This window comes from Simochromis diagramma, unplaced genomic scaffold (assembly GCF_900408965.1).
Source record: "Simochromis diagramma unplaced genomic scaffold, fSimDia1.1 OVJJ01000293.1, whole genome shotgun sequence".
Taxonomy (NCBI): domain Eukaryota; kingdom Metazoa; phylum Chordata; class Actinopteri; order Cichliformes; family Cichlidae; genus Simochromis; species Simochromis diagramma.
Genome location: NW_024386801.1, coordinates 7124764 through 7138167, shown reverse-complemented (window position 1 = coordinate 7138167; position 13404 = coordinate 7124764). Strand labels below are relative to the sequence as shown.

At 44.5% G+C, this 13404-nt stretch overlaps 1 protein-coding gene across 2 annotated transcripts in view; it reads right to left on the bottom strand.

Annotated features, from left to right (window-relative positions):
* Window positions 1–13404, bottom strand: part of wwox (WW domain containing oxidoreductase) — a 136927-nt gene that overhangs the window by 89845 nt on the left and 33678 nt on the right. For both annotated transcript variants that reach the window (XR_005694973.1, XM_040025444.1), the window contains exons 6-8: window positions 8935–9023; window positions 4848–5033; window positions 2352–2616 (exon numbers count right to left, since the gene is read on the bottom strand). Coding sequence is in view for 1 of the 2 variants with exons in the window: in XM_040025444.1 (XP_039881378.1) it covers window positions 2352–2616; window positions 4848–5033; window positions 8935–9023 (540 nt within the window). In the remaining variant the exon portion in view is untranslated. The remainder of the gene's footprint in view (window positions 1–2351; window positions 2617–4847; window positions 5034–8934; window positions 9024–13404) is intronic.

Sequence of the window (13404 nt, the reverse complement as noted above, 5' to 3'; positions counted from 1 at the left end):
CATGACATTTGATCACCTTTACAATAGCAGTCAATTAATGACTTGGGATCACATGTAGCTCCAGGTGTTCCAGCCGTCTCTGTGTTGCGAATTCATGCGTGTGCTTGTCCATGTGTGTCTGTTCGTGTTGAAAAGCTCTATTTTACCCCACCTGTGCTCATATAAATCAAACCTGTGCTTTAAATGAGGGGCTGGTTATTTGCGCAAGAACACACATGGGGGCTTTGTGATTGTTTTTTGGAGTCAACATTCTGCTTATGTTTGCATCCCAGAACAATCTCCATGGATCCCGCAAGCGTACGCAAGCAATTAAAGCGATAGCATCTTCATATCCCTGCAACCAATAACTGAAATAATATCACTGTTTTATTAAGCCCTTAATGTGGGGGCAGAAGGAGTGAGGAGTGGGATTTTAAAGAGGATACACTTTCAGGGGCCTTATCAAGCCCAGATTTAAATAAGAGCAAATGCTCAGCTTAGGGGTGCGTCTGTGTATCTGTGTGAGTCTGTGCGTAAGGCTGTGTGTCTGCGTGTGGCCTTTATCAGACATGAGTTTTAGCTAATCGCTGTGTCAGCACACCAGAATTTAATTACTAGCTCTACCTTTGTCCTTTAATATTTACTAACATCTACACTTCATTAAATTAATGACATATAAAATTTAAAAAAAGAAAAAGAAAACCCTCTGCTAATTGGTTATGTGTGCTTGCTCCTAAAATGTTAGCACCCATTCCTTAAGATACATGAAAAAATACACAGAAGTATCATCCAGACTAGGGTAGCATTCCAAATAATGTGATTAGAAGGAATGCTGGACAAACTTTGGCTTTTACGAATGAAACACGGGACGAAGTGATTAAAAAATTAATTCTAAAATAAAGAGACGGGACGCAAAAGAGTGCTTGGTGACAGAAAAAGTCAAACTGAGGAAATATTCAGCCTGGCATTTTGCAAAAAGGTGCTGAGGAGCCGTTCCTCTCATCTCTCATCCTATGTCAAATGGCGGAGAGACAAATGACGGCCCGAGGCCTTGCGTCTGTCAAACATGATGGATCAGAACAACGCTTCACTAAAACTCCACCACGCTGCCTTTCAACATCACATTTTCACTTCAGTGCAAACACTAAATTGATAAAGTATGAAGAACAGCTAATGGAAAGATGTAATAGTCAAACTAAAGCATATATTAGGAGGCTATGGAGCCTAAAGGGTAGAGTGCTGCTATCCATTGAAAAGTCTTAGAGAGCACAGGACACAATATGGACTGAAATAAATCACGGTGCTGGATTTTATCGTTCATATCTAAAGCGTGTGAGGACGTTAACCTCAGGCACCTTATATCATCTCGTGCGCACACACACGTGTGCTATTAAAACGTTCCCACACATACAAATCATGCAGATGCTTACACATTCACAACAGTTGGTGTCTGAGCCACACTGTAAAGGTTAAACCCTTCACGGGAGTTTAGCTGTAAGTTGTCCGATATCTTATGATCCAACCAGATGCCACAGCGGATGCTGTATGCATGTGTGTATAGCTGAAGTAGTGCTGGGCAGCTTCATTACTGTAATCCCCAAAAAAGACACTGTATCACAAAAGTGCTGAGCCAAACTCAAAATCCTTCCTTAATGCCATCCTTCCAAAACTGGGTAGGAGTTCTCAGATCAGCCACAACTCAGGTACAGATGCTAGAGGTTCTCCTATACTGTGCGCTTGTGTCTGTAAAACAGCAGTGGCCTTGCAATGGCACCCCACACAAAACTATACCCATCCAAAATATACTGATTGGTCGGGGAAACTTAAATCACTGCAACAACAAAGAGCTGCCACATTCAGTAAAAATGTATTAGGCACAGAACTTTTTTTATTTTAGTACTTAACTGCATAGGAGCTAGGGCTGGGATTAGGCATTAACAGCAGCCTATAATAGTCGCGGTTCTCTGGAATAGAGTACTGAGAGGATAGAAAACTGTCTTTCAGGGTTAAACAAACAGTGCCATGCAGAAGAGGAAAACAAACCACAAATATCTCTCTATCTATTAAACCCAGACTCTTTCCCTGAGCCTTCAGCAGATCTACCCCTCTCCATCCTGTTCCTGTCCTCTCTCCCAGAAATGTGCCAAGACAAATACGCCGGCTCTGTAAGCGCTATATGAGAGTCACAAATTCACAGACTGGCTTTGCATTTAGAAAAATATAACTAGCTGCAGAATTACTCCAGCGCAATGAAAAGTAATGTCAAATGTTAACCAGTCGAGCGTTTCAGCGAGCCTTCAGGCAGGCTGAGCTACAGCCTGCGCACTCGTGAGGTGATATAACACTTTCTCCAAGCTTCTTTTCTCGCTTACCATAGACTTTGTGAAAGGTCTGGCCAGCGTGAAGAGAAAGGTCATCAGCCACCAGCTCCGGTGTATGGACGTGTACATCATGTTCCCAGGATGCAATGCGTTGGAGGTGACACCGTAAGGCGAAAGCCGCCGGTGGAGCTCGTTGCTGAAGAGGATGTTGCAGAGTTTGGCGCGGTTGTAAGCCAGCATGGACCAATAGTCCTTCTTTGAGGGGGACAGCAGCGCCAGGTCCACTTTGCCACATGAGTCTAGGAGGTCTGTGAACCTGAAAGATAGTTTGCATTAAGAGTAGTTAGTGTGAGTCTGCCTCGGCCTGCGCGTAGGCTTTCCGCCGGCAGATGTGTGGCGCTTTCTGCATACAAATCAAAGACGTGACATGATGTTCTTTAATTGCCTGCGACAGAGCTGTTAAAATCCAGATGTTTGACAAGGCCCCTTAAACATTACACTACTCGTTGTGTTATTACACGCTCACACAAAAATCTCAATACACGAAAACTACACTGTGTATTTATGCGTCTGTGTGTGTACGTATGTGTGAGAGGCGCGGGATGAGGCTCCAAACCAGCGGAACACATCCTACATATTAATCCAGTCATTAGAAAACAACCAATCAAAATGTCACCTGGTTTCCTTGTTGTGATTTTACAAGCTCGCTGCCTCTTGTTTACTGTCGCCTTCCGCAACATCCTTGCTTGGCTAAATTACAACATCTGCAGGCTTTTCATTTCATGTGCTGCAACTTCGTAACTACTTCAGCAAGTAGAGGTTAATAAATCAATTGCCTCGACGCTAAAGCCTTTTTTTTTTTTGTAAATCAAAATTTGTTTGCACGACAAGCCGAAGCTGTGCCTCGTTACAATTGAATGAGGTCTCGCAGCGATATTAATGTCGAGGTTTTGGTTTTCAAACATGTCGTTTACTGTCTCTGAGCTGCAGCTTAGATATTTCAGAGGTAATTTCATTAAGGACATGATCTCTCGTTTGACCAGATCTGATGCAGTACTAGAGTAAAGTAAACCTGTATTGGGTCAATTCCACAGTAAGCCCCTGTGGTGGAAACTGATAAAGTGTCCAGCCATTACTCCTGCGTCCATCTTTTCCATTCCTGTCCCTTACAGGTCACTGCTTTACCAAGCGGACAAGGGGCTTAGGGAATACAATATACTGCCAGGTCATGGGTCACCCACTGCCTGTGAGGGGAGGCTAAGTAAGTAAACATGAAATCAGCGGAAAGTGAAAATAACACAAGCAAAAAAGGGAGGGACTTCAGTGGATGTAATATAGGTCTGGAATGAGGTGGACAGAATGGAAGATGCAATATGAGATATTGTCTACTTTTGCTCCTTTATTCCTTCTCTCTAGTCTGTGTTAGTGTGTAACTGACTCTCTCTGGTTCTGCTTTAGCCTGCTTTGAAGGGGTTAAAGCCACTGCTGATTGTTGAGGACAGAAGGAGAGAGGCAGTGTTTGGGAGGCAGAAAAGGAGAGCAAACTGTAGGGTGAAGAGTAAGGAGAATACCTGTGCATTCTTACCACTGCAAATACGTCAAAATAGTACACATCTTCCTTATTCTAACCCGACAGTTTTTACACAATCAAAACTTGCCTGTACCCACTTTTCTTACTGCTTTAGCAAGTTTTGCGTCAATCACATGTCAATATTCCCTTCACGGCAACCTTTCCTTCCATGAGCTTTTCCTACTCCGTCTTCCTCCGACTTTTCCTACAGCTTGTAATAGCAAAGTGACCCCAAGTGAATCTGAGTGTCAAACCATCCCCTCTGCTGCTCCTGCCCAATCATGCATGGCAGCCTGTATAACATAACTCATATGAGGGCCCCTGTAATAGTGCTGCTGTTTGATCTGCTAGAATAACTCTGCGTATGTTCGCGTTGTCTCAGGTCACTCTGCCGAGCTTCAATCAATCACTGCTTGGCCGTCTGACTGACTGAAGCCACGATCAATGCTGCACACAGACAGGGACTGGCTCTAAAATACATGGCTCGGGGTCTGGGCTTACAGATTACTGCAAGACTCTGCGCTTGTCTGCTGCATAACAGAAAAACTTGAGCCTTTGGAGTTCCTTGAGAAAAAAAAAAATGGAGGAAAGGGCTGAGTCAGGGGGGTCAGACATAAAAGAGCAGATACTTGATCAAAGTAAATTTTAGCTGATAAGGCCATCCATCATGCTGATGATACGTTTAATTCACAGTGACAGCATGCGGAAAGGAATGAGTTTGAGTGAGTGAGGCTGTCATGTTTGACAATACGCATAAAGTCTTATCTGTCAACTCGTCGGGAAAACTAGCCAGTGCAGCGGCTTTAAGTGCACGACTGGCGATGAACTCCTGAAGACTAGACAGGCTAGTTCTGGGCAATTATCAGCGTGACTTTAATATGGAAAGACCTCACTGATACAGGCAGCAACCTCTCGACAAACAATCAAACATATTTATACTCACTAACACAAAACTAGTCAATCTTCCCTTTCTTTACCTATGTGACTCAGAGGAAACCACCACGACACGTGCTGGGGCTGAACGACGCAGCACGTCTTGTAGACATTGCACTAGCAGGAAGTGACCCAGATGGCAGATCTGGAAGGTGGACTCCAGGTTGTCTTCAGTCAGCATATAGGGCTGAGTGCACACTGCTGCGTTACACACCAGAATGTGCAGCGGCCTATGGGAGGAAGAAAACAGAAAAACAAAACGTGTTTGACTGATTGTGAAGTGAAAACAAACGGCCAAAGAAAAAGATTTCCTACCATATCAGGATGAAGAAGATGTAATGAGAGACAGAGGGAGGATTTTTTTTTTAAAAGAGGAGAATTAGAGAAAAACGAAAGCAGAGAGAGGAAACGGGGTTTCTTATTCCAAAGTGCGGTAGACTTTAGAGGTCTCCAGAGACAGAGCATCAGTAATGCTGATATGATACAGAGGTTTCCAGTGCAACTCCCAATGGCTACACAGCTACTGTAGATACCGAATACAGCTGGCTGGGATCCAAGAGCAACACCACAATGAAAAGCAATCTCAAACAGTTTCAACACACAGGGGTGGTGAAAGTAATGGATGTTGATACTGGCTCTGTGGAAGCACTTTGAGTAACCAAACCTACCAACACATCGACTCAGAAAGGCCAAGCAGAAGAAAACAGATCAAAGAAAAACCACGCGCTAAGTCATGGAATAAAAAAGGAGCTGGCATTATTAAAAAGGTCCAGTGAGAAAGCATATGTTTTAGGAGACGGAGACATGCAAAGCATTTTTATTCTTGCAGAATCCGTGTGGGCGACTGAGCAACGCTTCCCGCTCACACGGAAAGGGAAGGAGATTGCTGGATTGGTCAGGGCAGCGAGAGATCCTTGTCGGTGACAGCGTCGCTCCAGCGAGCTCAAAACCACAGTAACACAGTCGAACAATCCAAACACACCCCACCAATTTTTAATTTCTTCCATTAGAATTAATTATGAGGCCGAAGGCAATTTGTGTACCCTGTGTTTAAGACTGCCTACTGGATTAATTAAAAACTGGATGCTGGAAAATTAATGTGTGAATTGTTATGCCTTGCTATAATGAGCCATCCCATGCTATTACATAGTAGTGTACTGTACGATCACCTTCAGGCCTCTGAACACACAAGGTTCATTAAAGAGCACCAACCTAGGCACAAGTCAACTTAAAGAACGCCGACCTCAGCGCTTTATCGGCAACGCACACACTAGGAATGTGAGATATTTAAATTTTCGCCCAAAATAAAACAATTGAGGAAGACTCACTTAATTAAAAGAACATTTGTAAATAAACAACCTCTGCGACTTGAGTTTAATCCTGATAACACGAGATAGGAGAGTAAAAGTTGCTGTAATGCTCAGAAATTTGCTCTAAGCTTAAAAGTGGTTGTTTTTGCCCCAGTGTTCACATGTCTAATAGAGTGTGAAGTACAGTAACAGTGTGCAAACCTCTTGGCTCCATCCCTAATTTAGTGGCTAGGGGCAGTAATATCACAGACACAAAGCCCGACCTCCTCAACCTTTCACTGCAGCTGTCGATTTAAACTAACGCTTACGGCACTTACACCTCTTTAGCATTGCATGTTATGACCTGTAAAGGCAAAAGAAAAACAAAGCATCACAAATTGGTGATCAAAAAACTCCACAAATAAACAACTTTCCTCTGGTCAGTGCAGCGATTTCTCCCATGCAGCTCAGATGGGCCTCTGGTGAGTCTGCTTGTAATGTAAAAGGCCTGTTAATTCGACTGCCCACCAGTTAGTCCCTCTCTCATAAGCGCAGGTCTAATGAATGTCTTTAATAGGCCTACTGCTGCACACCACATTCCCTCTGTCCACATTAAGACCTCACACAACACTGTGTGCACCGTGCAATCTCAGCGCTGGTCAAACGAGGGTGTTAACTACCGAACGGGGAGACATCAGTTTATATATTTACTTTAAATAACCCCCCTGGGTATGACCCCTGACCTCTATGATAATGTAGGCCAGCAGGAAGAGATTGCCTGTGTGAGCTTGGCTCGTACTGCTGGTCGTTAACGATGCACTTTGCTCCAAACACATATACAGTGGATATGAGAGCGCCACTCATTTTGACCCACATTTAAACTCGCACTACAGAAGCAACATAAGAAGGGAGCAAGAAAATAATCCAACCCTTACAAGAGTATAAATGAATGGAAGAATTGTGGACGAAGGTTGTCTGGTTTGTATATTATTTTTAGTTATATTCATTTGTTTGTTTAGTTTTTAAAAATCCCCTATTACATTTTAAATGCTTGAAATTAAAACTGAACTCAGTAAAAACAAATCAGAGGTGAAAACAAATTCCACGTGTTAATTACGGACCGTTCAGTAGAAATTATATTAGGGCCTTCTGTCAGTGCCGTCCTCCATCAATTACATCCCAATGAAACTGCGCCGCATTCAACAATATCAATATCCAGGTAATTTCATTTCAATGGACAGGCAATTAAAGCAGAATCGGGGTCAATGGAACACAAAGCAGCGTGAAAGCCACTGACTAAAGCACTTAAAAGCAAGAGAGTGAGAAACGAGAGAAGGAAAAGAAAAAGACTCTGATTACATTTCACCTGTCAATGACACGCTGCAGGAGCATTATTGTGCATGTGCGTATGAGCATGTGTGTGTGTTTGTGTCTGTTTGTCTCTGTGTGTTTACAAGTGTGTGTGTGTGTGTGTGCCCGCGTATGTCTGCATGCACATATTTGTGCGTGCTGTGTTTGCCGCTCCTGTGCATGTTATGCCTGAAGACATACGTGCAGTAATAGAGTGGTGGTAGACTCAGACAGCTGCCCAGTGCCATTCACAGCTCAGAGCTCCCAGCCTCCACTCTGCTCTGTTCGCCTTCTGATGAGAATTAATGTACTCTGACGTCCCCTGGGAGTCCCGCACTCCCCCCCCCAACAGCACGGCTAATGAAGAAATACAACCTTGCCAAAATACTGAGGTGGAGAGAGAACGACACAGACGTAGAGACGACACGAGAGAACGGGAAAGAAAGAGAAACTAAGGCAGATAAAACATTTGTAAACAGTGATATGCAAGAAAACTAAAGTGTGAGAGGACTGAGGAGTTGAAAGGAGGCCAGCATAACTTGAGTGTGGGTGGGAGGGATATATGTAAGCGCAGGGAGGGAACTATAGGACACAGAGTGAGGGAAGCCACCGTGAGGTTTGGCTGTGACCCAAGACACGTGTCCTGGATGGCCATAACCTGCCCCAGGGCTGCTACGGGCGATGACTGCCCGGCCTCTCCCCAAGGGGCTCCCTTGACACCAACACCCCCTGCGCACACACAAAAAACACACTCCCCTGCCTAGAGACCTGCGGGTGGATGAGCCGTATGGATGATAGAAATTATGACCCCAAAATAGCAACCGTACGAGCGGCCACGGGACGCAAGACACATGCTATAAAAGCTGACCACCACAAAATAAGTGCCATAAAGTGTGTTCGACCAATGTCAAGCAAATCGACACAAATAGACACACTCACTCCTGGGGCCTTCCCCATATGGTGTCCATCAGTAACATTTTAGATGTCCTTTCAGTATGGCATAATAAAAGAGATAAATAGTTGCTAGTCCTAAATAAAAGACGCTATTTAGTCCCCACAGTTTTAAACTTAACTGTTTATTTATTCCTGCTCTTAGACTAAAAATAAGTCTGAGCAACTAATAGGAAATGCCATCATTTTTTTTAGTTGGGCACGCTGCCATAACTTTAATTAATAAATCATTTTTAAACTCTTCTCCTGTGTTTTCCACACTGGAGATTCTCCATGTTGTTTGATTGTCCAGGTCCAACATCACGCAGGGCAATTTTCCATATGCAGGGCACCTGCATGAGCATCACCATTTACTGTGTGGTTTTGTGGGACAAATGCCAGCTGAATTCAGTTGTGACCAGCTCAAAGGCAAGAGTAAGAGCAGACAAAATTTATAAACGGCATCTATTACACCACGCCTGCTTGATCCTAAAAAACACACAACCTGCATTTCCAAAACAAGGAAGGGATGAAAATGAACAACATTGTGTTTAATACTTACAGCTTCATTGCTTTGAAAGATTCAGCAAATTCCCTGACGCTGCGCAGAGAAGCCAGGTTGCACATCATTGCTTCAACTCTCGCTTTGTGCTGTTGAGAAAGAGAAAACAATATGATCAGAAAAATACAGACGTAACAGCAAATTAAAAGACATTTCAAAGACTTTTTTTTTTTAGTTTTTGCCCATTTTAATCGTTGTTGTCAAAGGAAATAGTGATCACAAGTAGAGGCTGAATGTTTGCATTCTGTTTTATTCCACAGGACAATGCAGTGATTCAAGTCCTGGAAGAGTGATCGCTCTTTGCTTGTAGTCCCCATGTTTTCCCCACTTTTACTTTGATGAGAATCCAGGTTTCCAGTTACCGTCCTGTCTAAAGACTCTTAAGAAACTCATAAGTAGTGACAGTGTCCTCTCCCTGCATGTTTGTGTGTGGCTCATCTCACACCATATGTTGGCAGACAGATAGCAGAGAAGAAGAAAAAGATAAATGACTTGAGAAGTGAATGCATAGCTGCATTTACACACTGCTGAAGACAGGCTAAATATTCATCATCCCCTCCATCCTACTGTAGCATTGTGCTGCAGGGCAAAGGCCTCAGCAAAAATGCATGCAAGGACCATATCTGTTTAATAAAATCATACAACGGGGTTCATCAAGTCTGTCAACTCACAGTCTTTCCATGCCTTTCTGTCTCTCCCCACTCTTCCCTTTATCTGCTGAGGCCCTCGACCAAAAAAGCCAGATTCGGTCTACCTGCAACATATGAGCTCACATGGGACTCTGGCATATGTTAGCACGAGTGCGTGCCGCATGAATTGAGATGGAGCATGTAGATTCCAGACTCCAGAGCATCCCTCATGCTCTGGTCTCTGGGCACAGTAGCACCAGGTATTCCTCCTTCCTCCCACCCGCCATCCCAGAGGAACACTGTCAGCTCAGATTACACCCGGAAAGGCGTTCAGCTCGCCATCCGCCACCACTGGTGTTGCTCCCCTGCATCCCCTCTGATCTGATCTCCTGTCTCTGGGTGTCATATGGGAACGTCTTTCCTCAGCGTGTCTGTCTCAGCACAGCTAAGTACACATGACACTCACAGCAAGGACGCTCCATGGAGCAGTGAGCACAACGAAAACAATAAAGGGTTAAGAGCATCTTCTGATGGAAATGTGATTCTTCAGGCATTTTACAGACACCTTAACTGCCCCAGGGTGTGTTTATACATGCATACAGAGGCACACGCACGCCCGCACACGCACACAACAAATTCAATGTTGTGACTCAAGGGTAAAACCACGCTATCACACCATTATCTATGCCTGAATTATTCTCTTGATGCCACTCTATGCCATTATATGGATGCTATTACAGAGCATTAAAGGGCTGATTATGGCTATTATAGATATGATTATAGGGTACCTGCTTATATGATCTGTACACAGCAGTAATCACAGGTGAGAGGAGACAACTGTCTGATTTAATTGCTTATATGTGCAGTGTGCATTTATAGTCTTTGCCACTTTCACAAGGTATACATGCACATAAATGCAGGTGGATTGAAAAGTAATATTTGGTCACCAAAGTAACAATATAGTAGGAAAACCTCATTTGTAACACATATGTTTAAAAAAATCATCTTCACTTGTTCATTTTACTGTGAGAAAAATGAGGCATTACCTCCGAACAAGGTCAGAAGAGACAGCAGTGTGATAATTAACAGGTCACTATAAGGCCTCCTCAACAGGATAGCTCTCTATGTGTGTATGACCAGCAGAGAAGATGAGAGCAGGTGTCAGCTTGACGAACACATATCCTCTTCTCTAGAGACATGGAGGGAAAGGAAAGGAGAGATGGAGTAATGGGAGACCAGAGGGAGGATAGAGGGGGGGTTGAAGAGGGGCCACTGGAGCAAATCCAGCAGGGAGAAGGTGAGCAGCCTGCCTGCCCGCCCGCCTACCCTCCCCCTGCAGATTGAAGTCTTGCGAAGAAAATAAAGTTTATTGCCTGGAAAGAGGGGGAAAAAGCATGTAAAAAGCATTAAAGCGATGGAGGTGAACAATTAGACAGATGGCCAGGTTTTGGAAGGAGAAGAAGAAAAAAAGGAGTAGAAAAAGACGGAGAACGCATAGACGCAATCGTTCAGGGTTTTTATGAGGACCCTGACAACTCCTGGTCTCTTCAAGGGCGAAGGAAAAGTGAGAGGCAGCGAAGCCTCTCTGGTTAACTCTGGAGCAATCGCTGAGTAGGCAACACCACAGAGCTCGGCTCAGGGTGACAGTGCTTACCGCCCCCCAGCTACACACAACCTATCGCTACAACTAAAACAGAAAGGCTAATTCTGAGAGAAACGCGGTAAATAAGCTCCAAAAATGAGAAACCGCTGCAAAGTGAGCGTCCTCGTGTCTACGCGTTCGCAAAACAGGCACGTGTTCAGGACAGAAATCGGCAAGGTCACCGTGAAGATAACATCACCTGATGCCTCAGACTACCGCTGCTGCCAACACCTCTCACCTGTCACCTGCCATCAAACCCAGAAGACGAGCTATCTGTAACAAGACAATGACCTTTAGGACTTTCACCATAAGGAAGGAGAGAAGGAAGGACTAAGAGCAAGGATGGAGGCAAACAGTTAAACTTTTCCTCGGTGAATACAGAAAGTTGGCAACTGCAGAGGTTCTCCTTCTCCATCCTGCTCTTTTCCGCGGCGTACCCAGGAATGACATGTGATCACTGCTGAAAGAAAGATGGAGAAGGAGGAGAGGATAGATGGGGAAGCGCTCTAATACAATTATAACCGGGGCCATCCAATCCAATAAAATGAAGAAGTATTAGAGCAGGGGAGTCCCATCCTGTTCAATAAGATACTGGACCACTTTACTAACTCTTAAAACACACACACACGTGTGGGCACACACAGGTGCACACACTTCGCTGACCCCTTTAATAGCACAGAAGCCACCCCTAATGGACGCAAGCAAGTGGAACCACCAAATAATACACTGTCTTAATGCACTAGACTCAATCTCATCCCCCTCTCCCCTTATCCTTCTCAGCCTTCACTCTCATACTTTAACCCCTGCTTCCATCTTCCCTCACCTTGTGCTGCTCACCACCTCAGCGCCTCTTATAGATCACCAATGCGGAGGCAACACTTAAGGAATCAGAAAAACCCCTATATATACACAAAACACTTAGCCCGCAGACCCCGGTTAACGCTTCAGACGAGGAGGAGAAGCGAGTAAAGGAAGACAACGCAGTGTCGAATTCCTGTGGTTTGAAGTATCACTCCTTCTGAATATGAGATTCGTAATATTAATATAAAGCAACAGCAGTATAATATGGACACATCCTAACCAGCAGGTGCAGAGGTAAGGTGTTGTAATGGCGATGAAAGTGAATGAGCAGGGAAGACACCATGTGAAAAGGGCACCTTATAAAAGCAATTAGAGAAATGACTTTGAGCCCCTCTTCTTGCTCTGTAGATTAGAACAGGCCTCGGAGGGAGGAACACCAAGGAACTCAGATCTCTGTGACCTTGGCCGCAACACACCATACTAAATTGGCCATCAGCTTTTAAGACTCATATCATAGATATATATTTTTAGCAAAAAGAAAAAGAGAGAAGGAAGGAGGGGGGGGGGACTGTGGAATGTGCAGGTCATATATCATCCTGTCACAATTATGACGTTTGTTCATAAATACCAACCAATCTCCTCTCCACCTGGCTAAGTCACATGCACTTGTGCCTATGCATGCGCTATACACCGACAAAGAAATTAGACGCACACACACACACACACACACCCCACGTGTGGAGAACGCACATGCACATCGCAAATAAAGAAAAGGACACATCTGGCTGGGTGCCCTACCACGGGTCTGAGAACTGACCTCCACACACAGACAAAAAGACTGAACTGACTCAGGTAACGACATGCATTCGAGCGCCTAACGCACAAATGAAAGCACGCGTTCTGCACATTACAAACACTAAACACACACAAACAAACAAAATGCACGCCCGCACGCGCGCGCACACACATCCACTTACTCACTGGCATGCACGCACACTGCAATTAATAGGGAGGCAGGTCTCTGGTGAGGAAGAGAAAGTGCCTGTTCAGCACATACAGGCAGAATATGCAATTTCCTCCAGTTAAGTCTGTATTAAATTGATTTCTTCTTTCTCTGACACGGACTGGGTTTTTCCCCTCTAATGAAAGCTGGATAATCTACAGGTTTTCCCTTTCCTGAAATCAAGTTACAAATCAAGCAATTGCAGGGGCAGATATGGGAAAGGTGAAGGAAGGACATGGGATGATTTTCCAGATGAGAAACATGAAGAATGAGGCGCCCACGTGCCGCTGCTCCTAACGTGGACATCAGGGGCACCTGACGCGCGCGCGGGGAGCAAAAAGGCCAGGCCTCGGTTAAGTACTCGGTTGACATTTCTGGTCAGCGACGGCCGTGCC